General features: G+C 36.3%; 3 protein-coding genes across 3 annotated transcripts; all 3 read right to left on the minus strand.

Moving 5' to 3' along the window:
- Positions 1-671: 671 nt before the first annotated feature.
- On the minus strand, positions 672-2,520 carry LOC110753455 (protein YIP4b). Its single transcript, XM_021954365.2, has 3 exons — positions 1,850-2,520; positions 1,666-1,740; positions 672-1,095 (listed from the first exon to the last, which is right to left on the minus strand). Exons 1-3 carry the CDS (start codon positions 2,351-2,353, stop codon positions 835-837), a joined length of 840 nt encoding a protein of 279 aa, XP_021810057.1. The 5' UTR covers positions 2,354-2,520; the 3' UTR covers positions 672-834.
- A 1,904-nt stretch (positions 2,521-4,424) lies between these two features.
- On the minus strand, positions 4,425-9,699 carry VDAC4 (voltage dependent anion channel 4). The gene is made up of 7 exons (XM_021954353.2): positions 9,539-9,699; positions 8,429-8,489; positions 8,021-8,088; positions 7,113-7,223; positions 6,864-6,950; positions 5,822-6,030; positions 4,425-4,998 (listed from the first exon to the last, which is right to left on the minus strand). Exons 2-7 carry the CDS (start codon positions 8,475-8,477, stop codon positions 4,692-4,694), a joined length of 831 nt encoding a protein of 276 aa, XP_021810045.1. The 5' UTR covers positions 8,478-8,489; positions 9,539-9,699; the 3' UTR covers positions 4,425-4,691.
- Positions 9,700-15,370: 5,671 nt separating this feature from the next.
- On the minus strand, positions 15,371-17,629 carry LOC110753471 (small ribosomal subunit protein eS7z). Its single transcript, XM_021954383.2, has 6 exons — positions 17,481-17,629; positions 16,808-16,896; positions 16,642-16,715; positions 16,439-16,562; positions 15,963-16,145; positions 15,371-15,661 (listed from the first exon to the last, which is right to left on the minus strand). The coding sequence occupies exons 2-6, from the start codon at positions 16,880-16,882 to the stop codon at positions 15,542-15,544; spliced, it is 576 nt and encodes a 191-aa protein (XP_021810075.1). The 5' UTR covers positions 16,883-16,896; positions 17,481-17,629; the 3' UTR covers positions 15,371-15,541.
- Between the last annotated feature and the right edge of the window lie 3,896 nt (positions 17,630-21,525).

Raw genomic sequence — 21,525 nt, forward strand, 5'->3', positions numbered from 1 at the left:
GAGCGCAAAAGAGTGGTTAATGCTCAATCTAGTGTGTGAAATGCGTGGATTTATCAATAGAATGTCCCTCAGCTAACATGAGATTTCAGCAGAAAAGTCACAGCTTGCAATTGATTTCTTTTGGGAACTTGGAACTTGGTAGGGCTTAGGATCGATGTGGTAAAAGCAGTGATGATCAAACTTGGAAGTTAGCTTCAATGCTTATACTTTATAGCATATGGGGCAAAGCCACAGATTAGTTGATACAGCATATGGGACACCTTTAAGAGCAGCAAAGCCTCCAGCTAATGCTATACCAAACAAAAACTGAAGCCTCCGCTGTCCTCGTGTAAGAACGAGCGGTAGCATGCCCCTAATGCTTGCTCAGCATGAGAAAATTCCGATATACAACCATTGAATCAACCTCACATTTACATTCAGCCCTTTGCATGTTATCATGTGAGCAATTTTGAGTAACATGAGTTGTATACAACAGTTATATACAATAAATTTTCCACACAAGAGTTGAAAGTTCTGGTTACAGCCTTTGTAGCAAAAATGGCTTTAAGACACTGGCGTTATACATCAGCAATTTTATTAATAAGTTGGGAACTTACAGATTATGCTACTAAGTTCTATACTATGCATCACATGTAACAATGAACAAGGATGAACTCGTCTAATCACAGGAGTGGCAAAAAGTATGAGTCGTTATAGCATTAAAATCATGTAAGAAGTTTCATACAACAAATTTGATATAGGCAGACAAACGGAGCTCCAGAATCCCAAACAAGAAGTCAGAATATGAAGCACCCAACAAAAATCCTATTTAACAGCATGCTTAGTTTTGATGTGCTAATCGATGGCAATAATGAGAAAACCAACAGATACATACAGTAGGAAAACAGGGTAAAGTGCGAGGGCTTTTCTCCTGGGGTTGACTGCTGAACTCATGAAAGGATATGCAGCCCAAGAACTCCAAGCCAATGTTACGCTGACCACAACCACCTTCAATATCACATTGTCCTTTACCATACAGATTAGAGCTCCAATGTCAAGAGGGAATAAGCAATAACCCAGAAGACTCAGGCTCTGGAAGAATATTATGTGTCCACCCTGAAAACACAACTTTTCTTTGAGTTTCTTATTCTGCAAGAGAATCATCTATATCCGATATATATCTAGCATGCTATCTTTCCAGAGTGTGAATCAAGATTGCACATTCATACACGATTCTCCCTAATCTAACATCATGATTTACAATCTGACAGCATAACATGCTGCACATTAAGCGAGAAAATAACTATAATTTGTACGCAGATAACACATACAAGTATGAAAATATGTAACATGCTATACTTTCTTGCACCGCACGAAAGAAAAAAATAACTATTATAGATGGAGCACTGCTACATTCACCAAATTGTTCACCAAAGTGTGTCAGTTTCTCATTTACTCAAATCTGGGCTCACTCTAGACCTCATCCATTTCTAACAGGGTACTAATACATATAGAGAAACCATAACAAAGTTGGTGACAGTAGCATTATTGATATTAGACAGAGTATACATACAAAGTAAGAAGGGATCTTAGTTTAAGGGATCTCCAATTCAGATGCAAACTTGACATCCAAAAACCAACAAACAAATCAACATTAAGTAGAGCGAGAGAGAGAGAGAGATTTACCAGTAGGAGCACATTCAGGGTCAAAATTACAGCACCAGCAGCAAGCACAGCAAAAGCAACAGCAAAAACCTCAGACTGTTCAATAAACAATCCCATTCGTCATTCCATTATGCAAAACCCATAGTGATTAAATCAAATGAGAAAAACCCAGAAACCAAAAACTTGAAAAAGTTAAAGAAGTCACCTTTTTGACAGATGCAGACCAGGAAAGAGTGAGACCCAAGAACACAATGAAGAAGAAAGGTCCCCAGAGATCCCAATCCCTCAGAGCCTTTCCCGGGTCCTCACGATACGGGTTGGGGAACACCACAAGCTTCAAATTGCTCACAATTCTCGACAAGTCGCGCTTCACGGTGTCCCAAACGGGCTCCGTCAGCGTGTTGGGCGGGGACCCGAACCCGGAAGGCACGATACCCGGGCCGGTGTTGGCGGAGGGAATGGGCGGTGGGGCCGGGACAGATGGCGGCTTCTGTTTGGAGGAGGCAGAGGGAGCTGGCGGCGGGAGGTTTGATTGGATGAACGGCGAGGATGAGACGGGGATCGAGGCTCGGGTCGGACTTGGGGGTTTGGCGGGAAGCACTGTGGTGGGGCCCGATTGGACGCTGGCGTTGATTAGGTTTTCGATCTCGTCGATGTCCGATTGGGAGGAAGGGTGGAGCGGAACGGTGTCGCGTTCGGAGTGCGACATTTTTTAGAGTGTTTGGGTCGTCGGGCTGTTTGGGATCTACGAGAGGGGAGGAGGGTGAGATCTAGTGATGCAGGTGGACCAGTGGGGAGGGAAGAGGAGGGCTGTTTGGGAAATGGAAACTTTTGAGTAAACGTCGTCGGTAAGGGATTGATTTGATGGTGAAACTATAAATCAACTAAACGTGAGTAGGGGATTGGAACCAAAAAAAGAAAAACGTGAGTGGGGGATAATGACCCTTACTTAAGAAACACTGTCATGCACCGTAAAGCTATTCCGACTAATAACGCAATGATGACATGTGGGATAATTTTTCCAAATGTCATTGTGTTATTAGATAGGGATAGCAAAACAATGTTATTCCCGTTACAAGTAAGTTTTTATGCCCTTATTAGGCATTGAGTAGATGTTTTCATGTCATCCAGAAATTCCACGTGGACAAGGAGAAATTCTTGAGTGTGGTTCAATGCACCACACTCAAAAGGGAGCATGAGTCCATGCATTTAGGTCCCATTTGGTCTCACCACTTGTGAGCGTGATGCATAATATGGCAGCGGTACATGCTGCACTAGAGAACTTCTTGTGTATAATATAAGGTTGTGCTCGGCCTGGATCGAACCGTCTCACCGGTGAGCCATCTCTTGGGGATCGGCGTTGAATCATCCAAAGCTTCCACAGAGAGAGAGAGAGAGAGAGAGAGAGAGAGAGAGAGATCAGATCAGATCAGATCAGATCAGATTTAGAGATAGAATGGAGATGAGGCAAGATCCAACTAGATCTAGAGAGGGATAAGATGACTGACACGGAGAAGGTGAGTCGAGACGAGAGAGAGGAGTTGAGCAACGGCGACAGAGAAGAGAAGAGGAGAAGAAGAAGATTATAGGTGGGTTAAAAGGGTGAAAATGTTGTGTGAGGTGGAATATGGTAAGTTTTATGCTAAACTAATAGGCTAAGGCCCAGTTTGAGATTGCTATCACTTTGAAAAAAAGTTGTTTTTGCTGTACTTTGAAAATAATTAGCTGTAAAGTAAAGCAACTCCATGTTGGGTAAACAATATTTTTAAAGTGTTGTTAGTACAAAAAGCAGTGTCAAAATCGTTTAGTAAATTTTAATATAAAACTGTTGTAACTGTGAATAATGACTAAAATAGACATGATGTTGAAAGTGTTATGTGCTAATCATGTGGTGTAGTGGTGGTGGTGAAAGAGATGGAGGTGAAGGTGGTAGTGGTGGTGGTGGTGGTGGTGTTGGTTGTGGAGGTGGTGGTTGTGGTGATGGTAGTGGTGGTGGAGGAGGTGGTGGTTGTAGTTGTTGTGGTGGTGGTGACGGTGCTGTGGCTGTGTAGGTGGTGAATGTGGTGGTGGAGGTGGATGTGGAAGTGGAGATGGTGTTATTTTTAAAAATGAATGATGGTATTTTGGGAATTAAAAAAATTCATTAAATGCTCATTTATGTTTCTTTTGAAAGCAGCTTTGAAAAGCAACTCATAGCCTTTTTTAAAAGCTGCTATAAAAAAGCCACTGCTTTTAAACTAGTCGTGATATTTTATTTTTACCAAACACCTTAAACTGCTACTTTAAAGTGAAGCAGGTTTTTGGCCAAAAAAGCAATTCCTAAGTTATCAGGTACTACAAATTGGTACCATAAAATCTCAACCCTTGTTTAAGGCTACTTCTATATTTGCTTCTAGTGACGTTCTATCAAAATTTCTGCATATTAACGCTTAGTGAAGAATCACTAAAAATGTTTCCTAAAAATGTAAGGTCGTGATTGAAAGTGTTTATGTAAAATTGGTTTTACTTGGTTGTGTTTTTATTAAAAAGCACAGAAAGTTTACATTAAGAATAAAAGCTGTTTATGGAGCCACATACAGCTCTGTCTAGAACTCTTTACCTAGAGCCCTTTTGGAGCTCTGCCTAAAGGAGTTTCCCTATTTCCCTTACTCTGTTTCAACAACAGTATGTCTCCTTTCTGACATGAAAGACTAGTCTTTAAGAAAGCAGACTACAAAATGGAGTCTCTGCAAGTTCAGCACCAGGGAATCAATTGAACCAAATAAAACATCCACTGGACATGACAAAGCAAATAAGCACCTTGGGCATTAATTTCATTAATACAAAAAATCATAATTTATACGTGCCAGCGGCTGAAATTTCCGCAGCTTAGGCATTGTGAAAATTCCAAAACTGGGTCCATCTCCCAAACAATGCTTGTAAAACATTTTTATCGATACACCAAATCCGTAGTTGTCCAATATAATTTGGCTAGCAAATGATACTTGTTGGCTTCATGGGAAAGAATGTAACAAGCTCAAAGGTATTCCAATTTGCATGGAAAGATATCAAGGCTTGAGCGCGAGAGCAAGACCTATCTTTGGGGATGAATTAAGTGCCTTTGAGTCATACTCAGCTGAGACAGTTACTAGTGACTTTGGTCTCCATTCACGTTGCCATAGCACACCAGCTTTCCCATTATCAGAGAATCGTGTTTTTACCACATTGAATGGATCGATTACATGAGAGCTTCCAAGGGTAAAGCTGTTCTCGAAGGTGGAAAATCTATGGGTCAGTTCGGCAGCAACTGCAGTTCCATTGCAGGAGTCAACAGCATGAATGTAAGATGCCTTCAATGTCTGTCCTTTGTCCGTCCTGCATCAACAAACATGAGTTCCAATTACAATGCCAAAGCATTAAGGAATTAACACAGTAACATAAACCCACTGGAACACTACATATGTATTGAAGGCACTGCCAAGAAGTTAGTCCCAACACAGATATCCATGTAGGGGAACGCATTGATAATTGCCTGAAAATTTGATTAAGAGAACTAAGCAATAGAATCTTCTAAATTACTTTGTAATTGTAGAACATAAAATTTAAGGATCCTAATCCATGCATTTTCAAGTCCAACCATGAAAAATGCAGGAGTCAGCAAATGCAGTAAAAAAAATTAATCCCTGCAATCTTGTTGACATAATTATCACCTCCTAGCCATGGACTTCTGATTGAATATCATTTCCCTTAAGTTAGACTATAAACATCACCTTCACCACCAACTAGGAGGTTGGTGGTCTCTCTTATTTTAAGTGGATGTCAGGTTCAACCAATTATAAGTGGGAGTTTGTGAGGAAAGGGATTTTCAATCATTTGGCCAACAGTAAGTGCAAAGTCGCAATCTATGCCAAAACTTGAAACAAGAGTAGAGAATGAGGGGTCCGACTTAGGAAAAATAATTTGCCATGCCCATATCAAACACATCAAAAACCCATGTTCATGATGTGAATTTACTAATATATTACAGATTCGAGAAATAAACACATGAAGATACAAAATCATAAGTAATTTTTTAATACGAGGGGTGGGACAGGACTTCCAGGGACGTCATAGAAACATAAATTATTAGAACAGGAAGAAAGACAAGCATAATTACTTTTCCAAACAAGGAATATGATATGAGGTTTCGTAGACTTACAGCAAAAGCGCTGCAGAGAAATCTGGCTTGTTAAAGCTGATCCCAGCATTGTATTTGGTCAACAAAGAGGATGCTGTGTCAAATCCAATTTCACCACCCAAACTAAGATCCTTACTTCCAATTGTTGCCGACAGTTCCAAAAGAGGGGTTGGGTTCAGGCCTATGCTGGAATCAAAGGCTGCATGAGGATGAAGGTACTGCACGTCCAGCTGCAATTGTAAGAAGAAAGAGTCAAGAATTTTAACAGCAAGCCTGAATTTGGCATTGATTTTCACATTATACCATTAGGAGCTTCAATTTAAGAATTGCACCTACAAACACGTTCCTCTAAGCTAAACTTACGAGAGAAATTAGTTTATTCATAACCAGGATCAAGAATGAGCTAGATGCGCGAGCTAGGATACATAATCTGTGAAAATATACAACTTCAAAACCAAACACGTCTCTTTAAAGCTAACTGTACAAGAGAAATTAGTTTATTTATAGCCAGCATCAAGAAATGAGCTAAATGTGTGAGCTAGGTATACATGATCTGTAATTATACAGGACTTGATAAGCAATTCTTGTTTTGTCTTTGGGGGAGGGGCTGCTGTCATGATTCTGTCTCACATCTGTGGCAACTACTTGAATCTGGGCCCCACCTTAAGAACTGTAATACAGGGCCAACCTTCGGTTTTGCAGACAGATTGAAGGGTGGTGCTGTTTTCTCAAATGAAATCAGTTTGTATCATAAACTAGTAATTTAGAAAATTATGATGTTAAAATTGCTGGATCAAAATCCAAGAATCAATTGAGACAATCAAAGCGAGTTTGGGCTGCAGGGACCATGATAAGATTAACAACTGTGGAAGTCAAAACAAAATAAACATAATAATGGTACCGGAAACATAATGACTTTCTGAGGACTCAAAAGGAATGTGTGCACACAGAGGAAACCACATATCATACAGCTCCATATTGAATGACCATGATTTTTTGTTCTACTTTATTCCTTTAAAAAAAAAATAATAAATAAATTTCCTGTACGCTGAGTTTCACTGACCTTGCCAGATTTGTGATCTGGTATTCTGAAGCTAAACACTGCTTTCGTGCTCGGCAAGATATCACTCACAGTCACTTTTGTAGACACCTGCAAAGAAATAAAAACGTAAAGTTAAAGATACAGTTGAGATCAGAAAAGAAAGACAATAGAAAATGCGAAAAGTGGAGATTTAGCCAAATATACTCACAATATGTGATAGTATCAATAAATATATGGAAAATGAGAGTTGTTTCAAAATAAAATCATTACATTAGAATAACTATCAACTTTCACATCTACAGTAGTGTTTCCACTCTTGTACAGGGTATTTATGTCACCAACAAAAATTTGATCCCTCTTCAAACCATTAGCTGTAAGTCCCTGCAATATTGAAAATTATAAGCCAGATTAGCCACATAACCGAGTGGGAAAAATAAATACTATTTTCTAAAAGCAAACAAAAACATATAGCATAAATGTACTTATAGAATACAGAGAATCCAGCAATACTAGGCATTTAGAAATGCCCAGATGCCCTTCTTTTACTACCTGAAGCCACTGATAAGGGTAATGCCAATTTAAGTTATAATAAGTTACTAGAATGAAATAATAGTGGAAAACAACACTAGATACAGTGAATTTTAGAGCTCCTGCTTGCTGGTAAGCAGAAGTGGGTGAAAATAAAATGTGGGTAATAACATATCTAAAGCTTCACACCAATTTAAGACAATATTACAGTAATCGCAGCAAACAGATGCTAGGAACAACCAAAAAATTTTTGACCAAGAATCTACGTATTCAGGCATGCATCTGGCACTAAAAAAATTTTCAGCTTTACGCATGCACTCAAACTTGTCTTAACATCAGATGTAATTGTATGTACAAAGCATTTTTTCCACTGCTACACAAATCAGCACAAATGTATCATCTTGGGGAGTTTTTTTAGCCAAGGGCATAAACTGATTAACTATTTAGATCATGTCTAATATTCTGATTGATTTGTGAAAATAAATATTGGGGGATAAGGAAGGGAATTTACTAAACAGCCATGATTCTTCTTTTTACAGCGGCTAACAAGTATTGTAGAAAAACAGCAAAGTTTAAATGTATAGCTTTCCAGTAAACAAATCAAACTGGAAGAAAGAACTTAAAATGTAGAAAGTGGAATTAGATAATACCAGCCCAGTGGAGCCAACCACCGACAGAGTAAACTTCTGGTCAAAGTTGTAATCTTTGGTCAAGAGATCTGCATAAAGGAAAGGAACGTTAAGAACAACTTGAACTATACCACTCGAGATAAAAATACTGCAGCTCAAAAAAAGCCAACATTTAATCATCAAACATGAAACAACAAGGAATAATTTTTATGAGAACAGCAAGCAGGTAAAGAGAACAACAAGCCATGTGAAAAGAATTTCTCTGCCATTATGTGGCTTCCACTTTTGGCTATTACAACACTATCTTTAAAGCTTTTCTGTCAAAATTATCATTCAAGAATTCAAGCCACCAAATAAAATAAAATAAATTACAAAATCCATCTAAACTTTCTTGTTAATCTTTAACGCATGAAATCTGAAACTTGATACCTTTTGCTCTCTTTCCAATATCTGAAAATGGTGCTGGACTGCTGCCCATAGTTACTAAGAACTGTTTTAAAAAAAAGTGTCAATACAGATAAATTGAGAATTAGGCAAGAATGGTCCTGCCACTGATGGAAAAATTAAAAATTTAAAAACAGAAAAAGCATAATTTGAGCAGTAATAAATGCAAAGTATTACCCAACAGAAAGAATAATGCAATGCACGAGCAAATTATTTGTACAAATATTTATTTGTGTTCCAACTTATCTTTGAGCATGGCGTTTTTAAGAAAAAGTTAAGCAGGGCCTTTTGGTCATCACCAAAGAAAGAAAACATCTTTACAATATTAGAGTACTTAACAAAGACTCTAATGGAAACATGTCACATAGTGACTTCTTCAAGACGATGATATATTAAACTTTTGATACCTCAACATAAAGACATCATTGAATTCCTAGTTGATGACTCATTTTCAGAAAAACTATAGATTAATATCTCACTAAACCGCATTCACAAACACAAAGAATGTTTGAGTTCAAAACGAAGAGAATATAATGAATACTTCTCTTCCAGACTTTAATCTACATAATTTTAACCAAAATTCTGAGATCTCAATACCCAAGTGTTATGTCATATAAACACCAGCAACCTTTGGTTATTCCGGGGCCTTAAAGCTAACTTCAAACTAACCCCCATAGTTCATCTGAGCCTAAACTTCTTATAAATCCAGTAACCCAAAAGATTTCAAGACCAAATCTGACTGATGCTACCGAGAAAACCAGCATAAGCTCCAAAGATGAAAGGGTGATTGGGTCCACTTAAACTCACACTATTCCCCAAAAACGTAAAAGTAAATCATCATCTAGCACTATCTCAATCAAACAAACGGGAGAGCCCTTCATGGGTCATTTCACAAACATAGATTACCCAACTCAAATTAATAAGAAAGGATCCAAAATTCGAAACACCCACATTGGTATTCTCTAACAAATCGAAGAGAACCCATATCAAATAAAGAAAGAAATTGTTCGATTTGATTCTTAAGACTTTGACATGAAGCTATACATGATAAACAGAGCTAAAACACGATTCAGAGAGAAAGAGAACCAATCTTACGGAGAAGAGATCGCCGACAAATATCCTGAAGTGACCGCTTCAGGCGAGAGAGAGCGAAAGAGCGCTGAACAGTGAATATCTAGTGTTTATGGGTTTTGCGAGAGTGTGGTGCGCGAGAAGAGAGCGAGGCGCAGGGTCAACGTCTCGAAGAGCCATCGCGGGTTCTGATATAATTACCTGTTGGTAAAAGAATGGTCGAGATTAAAATTTGATTCTAGGCTAGCACCGCGTGGCGGAATTTAATTGGTGGAGTGAGGTAGGTGGGTCAATGGGCTGTGACAAAGGAGTTTTGACTACGGCGTGGACGGGATTTACCAGAAAGACCGGAGTAAACCGGTAAATGACGTTTATGCCCATACATTGGGTGTGCTGCGATTCCATTACTGCTTTATTGCGTCACTTTGTTGGCATGAGCACTAGGGATGGCAACGAGCCGGTACTCGCCCCCATCCCTGATAATTTTTTTTTGGGAATACCCATCCCTGTTCTCATTTCTATCGGGGGTTGTCTCCCAAACCCGCTCCAAATCCCTAATTTTGTTCTCAAAAAAATATATTTACTGTACATTATAACACTTAAATTTCACTTCAAACTATGATTTAATTGACCAAAAAAAAAAAAAAAAACTATGATTTAATTTAGTTATATTCAACAGAAATATAAAATTCTACTTAACTAATCAAATTATCTCAATTTTTGAAAAACTTCATATTCTCCACACCAAAGTATAAAATTCAATTCAACTATCATGTACCTTTTGCTTGTTATATTATATTATATATAATTATTAATTAAAAATAAATATATCACTTATTTGGCTGGGTTCGGGAATGAGGATAACAATACAATCCCCCGCCCATCCTCAATTGGGAATTTTAAAAATTTGGGGATCCATGTACCCATCCCCGATTTCCCCCCAAAATCTTCTCCCCATTAGGGGCGGGGACTCGGCTCGACCGGGATTTTTGCCATCCCTAATCGGCATGGATTTTTGTTTATTTCTCAATTTAATGGTTGGATGATTTTTCTATATTTTTCTCCTTTATTTATTTATTTATACTAATGATATCAAAAGACAAATAAAATATAGGATTTTTTAACCGACAAGAGAATGTTTTAAATTACTTGAACTACAAATCCTTTAGTAATAAGTGGGCGAGTAATAAAAGAATGCGATTTTAGAGACAAATCATGTATTACACGATAAAAAAAAAAATGATTTTAACCAAATAATTAAACAAATATATATTACATTAAACTTAAAGAAATAAAAAAAAATACATTTCATATTTTGATCCGTAAGCCATAGAGACTTGCTATGATCAAAGGATTTTCATATGTGTTGATACTTGGTTTTGCCCGAGCCAATTCACAACTATCCACCATGTGCAGTGGCGGAGCCATAGTGAGGTCAGTGGGGTCGCACGACCTCTTGGAAGCCATGGAAATAGGCTTAGAGGTCCCTTGGAGTTGGGGGAGAGACCCATTGGAGTTGCACACCAGGTGCTCGACGTTTTTCCTGAGGAAGGAAGGAGCTGCGAGGAAGAAGAAGCACTGTTGTTTTTCTTTTAAACATCCTGGGCAAAACTACGTTGTTTTGACTCAGGAATTGTCTTTAAAATGGCTTGGCCCAGCAACTCCCCCCAAAGTCCAAACCCACCCAACTTTATCAAATCTGGAAAATATTGGCCAAAGTTTAATATACACCTTTGCCCAACAACCCTTCATATTTCCCAACAAGATTTATGAAAAACATAAAAATACTAAAATAATTGTTATAAAATACCATGTCTCTGCTCTATTCAACTCAAACACTCAAATGGACTCCTAAAATCCCCAAATTCTATTATTTTCTACCCTAAACCCTAAACTAAATCTCCCCCCCAAACCCTCAACATGGTTGAAAATTTTATTCTCTTCCCTCTCCATCTCTGATTTTATAAATGTATTGTTCTTGGTATACTTATGTTACATTCTTTTGTTTGATGATAATGCCTAATATTTTTATTGGATAATGATTTATTGGAATGGATGACTATTGATGATTTTGTGTGTGGATGATTTATTGGATTGGATGACTATATATGATTATTTGATTTGTTGGAATTTAGGGTTTATGATTAATTTTGTGATGGATAACTTATAATAAGATAGGTTTGTTCATTTGTCTTAATAAAATTTGTTTCTTTAAAAAAAAAAAATAGTTGACTGTTTCGTTTGATTAATTCATGCTTAAAATTACGGAACGATAAAAGGAAAGTAATAGAAAATTATCTTTTAGTGTTAGTTTCATCTTTAAAAAAATATCGGAACTTTTACATTAAGACCCCTTAGGGTAACAATCATGGATCCGCCACTAACCATGTGGATGGCCAAATTAACAAAGATCTTGATACTTAGTCCCACTATACTCGACCATACTCGACAGGAAATTTGTTATGCCACCAGTTGCAACTAATTCTAATCGGGTCCGACATGCTCATCCGACGAGAACATTTAGCTAGAATTAGTATGAACCAAATTAGGTGCACGTGGAGCTTAGTTGCATAACAACCCCTCTAAACCCACATGCGTGACAAATGTCATCACATGGCTAGAGCTTGCATTGAATGCATTCCTAATCTAAGCCATGTGTCACCTTTTAATTGGTCCCTTCTGCAATCAGCAGATCCGGTCATGACCAAGCAAGCACATCCCATATTCACGATGACACTATGGGCGGACACCCCTTCCCTTGGATTCAAGGAGACCTCCCTTCCTACTCCCATTTAGCAACATGTTGTGTGATGTTTTGGAAATATTATTATTTAATTTTTTGTATTTGTTAGAAACCATGTGATGGTAGGGTTGGGCATCTAAAGCCGAAATACCGAAATCATACACGGACCGTACCATATCAAACCTGTTTCATACTGTTTCACTTGGTATTAAGCTCCATTGGGTATGATACCGTACCGTGTCAAGCGCATATGGCAAGGGAGTGGTATCGGGTATTTGGTATCGTTCAGTACCGTATCATACCAAACATGAGTAAGTTTTAAAGCATATTGCACTATTCAGTTTTGCACCTAAAGGGTGTTCCTAAAATAAAATTATTTGAGGGATCCCTAAACCCCTTCTATTAAGGGATCCCTCAAATAAAGAGGGACGCCCTTTAAGTTACCCTACGATTTTTTTTTTTCAACGATCCAAACCATATATTTTTTTAGGTTTTCATTTATAAATCATTATTGCAAAAAATTAAACAAATCGGAAACCCTTTAGACATCTAATTGTGTCCTACAAAATCAATGAACACGGTGCTTCAAAAAGTACTAAAATTTCAATAATTTAATTGAGTGGTCAAATGATATCGGATTCAAGTGTTTTTTTGCAGAGATTATTTTTGGATGAATATCTACAAAATAAATGGTTTAGATTTGTGAAATACAATGCGGAATAGCCCTACAAGGGTGTTTCTCAAATAAGCTTATTTGAAGGATCCCTCAATGAAAGCTTTATATATATATATATATGCTAGGATCCTTTAAAACATAAAAAAATCTCCCCGATTTTCTTTTATAGATAAGAGTAATTTAGAGCATTATCCATTACTATGAGGCCATTACCCGAGTCTCTATTGTCCATTTTGATTTTTTTATTACCCATATAAAGAATTTAGCATTTTCACATTTAATATTTGTATTATACACGTATGTACATACGTATTTTTCAATAATCCATTCGTAATCTATACACATCTTGGGCTCTATGATTTAAATTAAACCCGATTAGTTAATTAATTAATTAATTATTTGAATTATTTTTAAAATTCAAATATCATATAAAAAATTCAAATATCATATAATGTTTTTGTCTGATTGAGTTTGTCCTTATCTGATACCTGTTGGAATAGGTATCAACCACTATATTTAAACACAAGCCCTGAGTTTGTACAATTACATAAAATTTGCATAGCATATTCATATCATCATTCTTGTATAGCTTCAGAGATAAACACACAAATTTCACCAGAAATTAAAGCCCTAGTGCTATGACTTTGATTTAGATAGTTGTATCTTGGTGGAGCAAACGCCTGCAGAACTATAAGCACTGAGTAAGGGTGAAATTCTATTTCAAGGACACTGCAATTCTGCAATAACAGTCAAATTTTAATTTATACCCATATTTAATTTCATTATTCTATTTGCTGTTTAATTAAATTATTGGAATAATATTGATTGTTGTTCCTCCAACAAGTTTAACTCGAGAGAACGAGTTAAATCAAAGTCAAACATTCACACAAAAAAGAAAGAAGAAAAAATTGAACTATTAGATTGATTTGCTGTGAAATTTCTCTCTTTTCAATATCCGCTTTGGATATGTTGAAATTAGCCAATTAATATCAATAAAGTATAAACCAATGCAAATAGGAAGATTTTTTTTAAAATTTTTTTAACAGGTATGGCCGCGCGGCTATACTACGGTATTTCTTTTATTAAAAAAAATAGTATAGCTGTTTTTGACATGTGGGTCTCTCTTTAAATAATAATAAATAAAAAAAACTAAACCATATAGCCATATAGCCGCGGCTATACTTGTTTTCACACATGGCCACCTACCTAATCACTAGGCGGGTCTTTTTTTATTTATAAATCGTATAGCCGCGCGGCTATACTTGGGTTTTTTCTCAAAACAGTATAGCGGCACGGCCATACTTGTTTTGACACGTGGGCACCTAAGCGCTATGCGGGGCCTTTTTTCCTATAAATAGTATAGCCGTTCGGCTATACTGGATATTTTTTTTTGAAAAAAAGGATAGGCACTCGGCTATTCTTGTTTTCACATGTGACCACCTAATCGCTAGGCGGGTATTTTGTTGATTTATAAATAGTATAGCCGCGTGGCGTTACTCGGATTTTTTTAATTACAATTCTTTAATAAATAGCATAGCAGTATATATATATATATAGTTAAATAATATACTCATATACACACAAAGACTTAATATGTTCATATGTTATTAGTTGTTATTATAATTTATATGGTGATAAATATATACATATTTTTCATATTAGTTAGTCTTATTTCTTGAATTAACATTTTGGTGTTTTTTCTATCATTTGATGTTAGTTTTTTTTCCTTTTGGAGCAGGTCCTCTATAAAATAGAAGCACAAAAGATAGCAAGAAAACTATCTAAAATCCAAATGTGAGAGGCAAGGACGATAGCGTAATCTTTAAAACAGATTTGCAGCCTGAACCAAACACTATGAAACAAAAGATAGAATAAAAGAGGAATCTTGGACACCTCTTCAAATTGCTCACAAGGAATATCAAACAATCACCACATAAGAACTACATCTAAGGAACGGATTTGAAGTCCATTTGTTTTTTTTTTCTTTCTTTCTTGTCCAAATCTTGGTATACATGAATTCAGGCTAATGCGATCCTTGTTTTTGTAGCAAACTGTCTTATTGCCGAATCCAAATTATTTATTTCAAATCACTTTATCTAAACGGAGCCTTAATCTTTATCGAACGCCATGTTTGTTTTCAGGTCAAACATTTGGTTAATTAGATATGCAAGTCCTAAAATTAGGACTGCCATTAGTCACGATAGAAAAGACGAGGAACAAAGTTAAAATACATAAAAAATGACCCACAAAATGTTACCTATAACTTAGGTACTCAAGTGGTGACGGTTGTTATTTGTACTCCAAAGTAGTCTATGACGCACTCACACTCACTCTAAAACATAGTCAAGTGACAAAAACCAACAAAATAAATCACTGGGCAAGACAACAAGCTTAATGAACATTCAAGCCACATCACAATAATAACACCCAAATACGATTTTGAACAGATGCAACTCTGAATGATATAAAGATGCAACAAAATCCTTCCAAACGCACAAAACGTCCTCAACATCAAAATTTTAAATTGACTGCCTGCTCAATTCAGTTCTTCAGATAATAAAAAAGAAGGGGCAAGGATATTTAAAAGGTGTCACCGCACAAAATGTTCCTAAGCATCAGTTATTGGATACTCAAACACAACATCTTTTCCTGAAAGCTTCCTATAAACTGCAGAAAAGCTCTCCAGCTTGTATTCGGTGTTGTTTCGTTCCTTGGGGTCCAAGAACACCTGCCCAACATTACAATTAAACATAGATAAGTATGGTAGCAATACAAAAATGAACTGCATAAGGGAAACATCTATATTATAAATCTGTTACAATCTATACCACTAAACACACTATCTTCTCAATTTGTGAATCCACGTGTCTGTCTATTGACATCTTCATATAAGGGAAGCATCTCTTGGGTACAAGGCACTTATTCTTCACATTTTAAAATATAGACCAACCACAAGTTTTTTTCCCTTTCCAAGTGTGCGTATTGGTGACTAAAATTTCTTTTTCTTTAGGAAGGTCATTGCAATGTACCTTCATTATCTTGGATCCGTCAAGTCGATATCTGGTGCGCTTCCCAACAATCTCAGCAGGCAAAACAACGTCCTCCAACATTGCCTCATGCACAGCAGTTAGGGTACGAGTGCGGGGTCGTTGAACAGCAGAGCCTTTCTTTGGAGGCCTCACTATCCTCCGTGTGGCAATCAGGATCACATCCTACCAAATGACAAACCAAAAATCCACCATAAACACCAAAGACGAACAAAATTTGCAACATACATCATCTGGTCAAACAAGAGAAGAAAAATAAAATGGGATGATTGTAAGGAAAGTTAGCTGGGAAGATGAGAACTAGCAACTAAAAGATGAAATACATTGTCTTTGATAGTAAGAAACAAAATGTAATGCCAAGAAACAAGTACAGAAGAAAATAACAATGAAAACCTATACTCAGTTTATTCTAGATTTTATAAATGATAAAGAACCAAAGAATTTAAATCACTAATCACCTTTCCACTGAATTTCTTCTCTAGCTCCCTCACGAGCCTAACATGGATCTTGCGATAAGCCTTCCTCAGCCTATATGGTATATGAATAACAACAGCCTTCCGGTTCCCAGCCACATCAACTTGACTGGAGCAGAAAGGAGGAATATTAATCATACAATAGGCAACAGTTTACAATATATATGCAATCAGTAAAAAATTCTTACACAGCAGAATTAATATAGAGATCCTTCAATTCACTTTTCAGATCCGTGCCTGCATTTTCCAAATCAAAGATTGTCTGCAGAGACAACAAACAACTCATGATTACATCAAAATGTTATAGCAACAATTCCATGAATACAACGCACAATAAACAGCTGCATATCTTACTTGCGCAACCGACTCTTCAAACTCAGTGGGTTCAGCACCCTTGTCCTTGTGGATCCTGTTCCTTGATGTAAACATCTTGACAAATCTGACTGAAGAATAGGCATGACACATAATTAAATTGTTTTTCAAGACACGAAAAAGTCGATAAAACAATGCAGCTCTACTACTCTTAAAGGTAACAAACGAATCGTTTTTAAAACTCATACAACTGAACCAATTTTCAAATTCATTTCCAAACTCAACAGAATAATAAAAGGTGGAGACCGGGGTTAGCTTATCGGATAAATCTCAGATAAGCAATAGCAAGAGCCTTAACTTCTCCAAAACCACATTTACAAACAAAGATGCATAGACTAACTCCAAATGGTTCATCACATTTTCAGGGAAAGAACACAAAGCAATCAGCACAATTTACAGAGCCAACACCAAAAACCCCAAACTAAAACTTCTTCTGAATCAAATTTCACAAAAAAAAAAAACCAACATTTAGTTTCCAATCATGGATTGTAACAATATATCACCCCGTACGATTGCTAAAGGATTCAACTTTAGTATTTCTTTCGGTACAGAGGAAGAAATAAAATAAAAACTTTCCGGCACTTTCTCTGGAAACAGAGAAGCGGTTTCAAGGTGATCAAATGTATTGAAGAAACGGATTGGGTACTGGGTTTACCTCAAGCGGAATCAGGAGCCGGAGAGAGATCTGCTCAGAGTGGCTGTAAACCCTAAACTTGGTTTCGGCAGAGTTGAGAAACCCTAGCGATTAGAATAAAAAAGGATTCCAAGGGATGGAAAGGAGGACTGGATGGCCTATTTGTACAAGTGAACGGTTGGGATCAACTGAGTGTATTTATTTACTTTTTGGTCATGGTTCATTTTAAAACTTTTATCATGAATGGTCCTTGAAGTTGTTAAAAATCATATTTTCGGTCCTTCAACTCTCAAATCAATCAATCTGGTTCTTAAGCTTTCAGTTGACGCATCAATTTAGTCCCTGCCATTCCATTAAACCTCGATATTGGTCATGTGACTAACTTCCAAGAGGTAATTTTCATCAAAATACCAACTATAGTCAATGGGTTATAGTATAGTGAGAAATGGCCTTGAGTTGCAGACTAGTGATATCAGGTTCAAATCCCCATGCACTTTGGTGGTGTATGTGTGAGAAAACCCCCCTCTCTTTTCCTAACTTTGACAAAAAAAAAAACTAAAAAAAAATAAAAAATAAAAAAATAAAAAAATGAAAATACCAACTATCCACCCATAGCACAAAATAAAGCTTATGCATTTTACTCATACAATAGCCCGAAACACCACAACATTCGTAAGTTTATCTATCCAAATCCAACACACAAAAAAATCCCAAATAATTTTCAATGAGCTACAAGCAAGCTTGATTCCGAAGATACATAAAGTCATTCTAAGTATAGACACAAAACCAAACAAATTCACATTCCTGACTATGTACTTTCGTAATTTTTATCATATGGTGTTTTCTTTGTATCAATTATAACAAAGGTTTGTAATTAGAAGATACTTCATTTTGAATGGGTCAAGATTAAATAAATAAAAATATTTGTTCATCGTGAATATTAGTGAAAGAATTATGTTATTTGTACTACATTTATTAACCATATTGCTGACCACCTCTTTAATAAAGGTGGATCCCACATACATTGGCTAGGCCCATTTCTATTAGAGATTGGTCAATAAATGTGGTACAAGTATTATTGTTAATGAAATTGTGTTTGGGAGTAATTTGTTTTTTTTTTATTGTGGTGGTTAGCATACACCTTGAATTAAAATGATGACAAAAAATGCTCTGTGTAATAAATTCAGTGTCGACAACTTTCAAATCTTGGTTCCACCACTCAGCGCTCTACATCTAAAGGTTGGTGAATGACTACACATCCATTTATATTCTAATTTTTAATTACACAAAAAATTATCCACTATTTAGATTTGGTGATCCAATATGTTTGTGTTAGAGTATTGCATCTAAATTGATCCAATTTTACTAATTTTATATGGATGCGTATTTGGATGGCTATGATTTGCACTTATCAGAATATATAATGTTACTTTTATTATAGTGGAATTAGATACTCAGGATGTTTCAATTTGTTTCAGAAGATTTCTATCTCTTATGTTCCTAGATGCTGTAATTTTGTAGCTTACAGGCTTGCTGCAATGCTGCTCATGCTGTTCAATGGTCGGAATATGTGATGAAGACGTTCCTCCTTGGTTGGAATATTCTGTAGTGAATGATATGGTTGTAACCCTTAATTTCACTCGATGAGAATATTATCCTATTTTTCCAAAAAAAATAAAATAATGTCACGTTTGCCTTGGAAACAAACCTCAACTAACCCGAATTACACAAGCAGCATGACCTTTTTTTTAAAGTATTGTTTGTGTGAATACAATAGACTAAGAGCATGATCTTTTTCAGTATTATTTGTGTGAATGAATAGACTAATCGCATGAAATAAGTTGTTAACTTGTAAAGAGAATATGTGAGATGGTAGGGGATTTGTAACAAGTGCTAGCAAATAATCACATTTTGCTTCAAGAAAAGAGTATTCACCATTGCATTCGTTCTCCCCTCCTGTCGCTTGCCTGAAAAAAGATACATATATATATATATATATATATATATATATATATATATATATATATATGCATGTTAACTTTAATTCAGATATTGGGGGAAATTAACAAGACTATAAGTTTTTATCTTTATTTATTTCTTTAGTCATATTGAGGTAGTCTCAAATGGTCGCAATCGAACAAGTTATGAATGCCATAGTCTTCTGGAACTCATAGTAATGAAGACTTCCATAAAACGCAAGTATATATCTTTTTGGTGTTTAATAGGTAGCAGATTTGAGTTGCTCAAAGTGGAAAGAAAATGCAGGTTAGCATCATCTTTATGATTGTCGTGGAGTAGAGCTTTGATACGACGTAAATATTGGCGAACCCCGAAATTTTTTAAAGGAGGTGCAATTTTGGCCAAGATAACTAAAGAGTTTAGAAGCTCAACGGACTAAATTAATGTTTCAATGATAAAAGCTCACAACCAGTGGCAGAAACATATGTATAGCAGGTTAACTATGTAATCTAATTTGAAAAAAAAAAACTATATAATCAAAAATGAAAAAAAGAACTGTGATTAAGGGGAGTTTATTTCCTTTCCTATCTTTTGAAGAAAAAAAGGGAGTTTATATCATCATAAAAATATAATGGGAGTAATTTCATTTATTATTTATTTAATTAAAAGGATTTTTGAAAGAGTCATGCATTCATTTTCAACAGATGTCTTTTTGGAAGACCCAATTTCAAAGCTTTAATTTATTATTTATTGGCTTTTTATCACAAATGATCCTTCAGGTTTACAAAATTATCACGAATGGTCATTCAGGTTTTTTTGTGACACTAATAGTCCTTTAGGTTGTCATCCACCCATCAAAATGGTCCTTCTGTTAGTTTCTGTTAAAACTGAAGTTAAATTCACATGCCCAGCCTGCTTTTTGAAATAATAATCATATCATTCCACTCAACCTTCGACCAAACCCAACTGACAGAACCCTTTCCCTCCATTTCTTCATCGGGCCCTCCATTTTGGGGCTCTAAACTGCAGAATATTACATTTTCCCTCCATTTCCTCCTCGGACCCCAAAGATAAGCCAGTTAGGCAAAGGAAACAAAAGTAAAAGATTCTTTCACTTTCATATGTCATTTTCTATGGTCAAAATATAATATCATTTTCTTTGGCGTTTTACTAGTATATTAACATGTTTAGGTGGCAAGAAGAGGCCATAACAGGACAACAACTGCACAATCTCATACATCGGTACCAACAGTGGGTTCACAGCCTCCTCTTTCACAACCTTCTTCATCAAACCAAGGCACGACACCACAAACTCAGCAAAAGAGACTTAAGTCTCCAGCAAAAAGAGGAAGACCATGGAGAGTTTGAGTTAGGACTTGGAAGTTCATTTTGATGTATTGTATGGGAAGTTCATTTTGATGTATTGTGTTAGGATTTGGGAAGTTCATTTTGATATATTGTGTTAGGACTTGCTCAAGATTGATGTCTTCGATGTGGTGCACTGGTTTTTTGAGTATTGATGTGGTTCAATGGTTTTTTGAGGACTCTGTATTTGAATGAATTTGCAGGACTTCTATATTTCAATTGATCCATGAGTTTGGTCTTTCTCTGGAGTTCTCCATTGTTGGTCTTTCTCTTGAGCTTGGATTGTTTCAATTTCTTCAGAAGTTTACTTTTTTGATTGGTTATACACTACAGGGGCGCCAAAATGGAAGGACCATGAGGAAATGGAGGGAAAGGGTTCTGACAGTTGGGTTTGGTCGAAAGTTGAGTGGAATGATGAGATTATTATTTCAAAAAGCAGGTTGGGCATGTGAATTTAACTTCAGTTTTAACAGAAACTAACAGAAGGACCATTTTGATGAGTGGATGACAACCTAAAGAACTATTAGTGTCGCAAAAAAACCTGAAGGACCATTCATGATAATTTTGTAACCCTGAAGGACCATTTGTGATAAAAAGCCTTATTTATTTGATGATAAGTTGGAAGTTCAAAGGGTCTTTGAAAGACCCGTGCCTTCTTTCCCATTCCTCCTCTTTACATCACTTCAGACCCAATTTCAAAGCCTCCATTACTCTCTCCCTCCATCTCTCTTTCTCTCCATCT

This window comes from Prunus avium, chromosome 1 (genome assembly GCF_965620075.1).
Source record: "Prunus avium chromosome 1, drPruAviu1.hap1.1, whole genome shotgun sequence".
In the NCBI taxonomy this organism is placed as follows: domain Eukaryota; kingdom Viridiplantae; phylum Streptophyta; class Magnoliopsida; order Rosales; family Rosaceae; genus Prunus; species Prunus avium.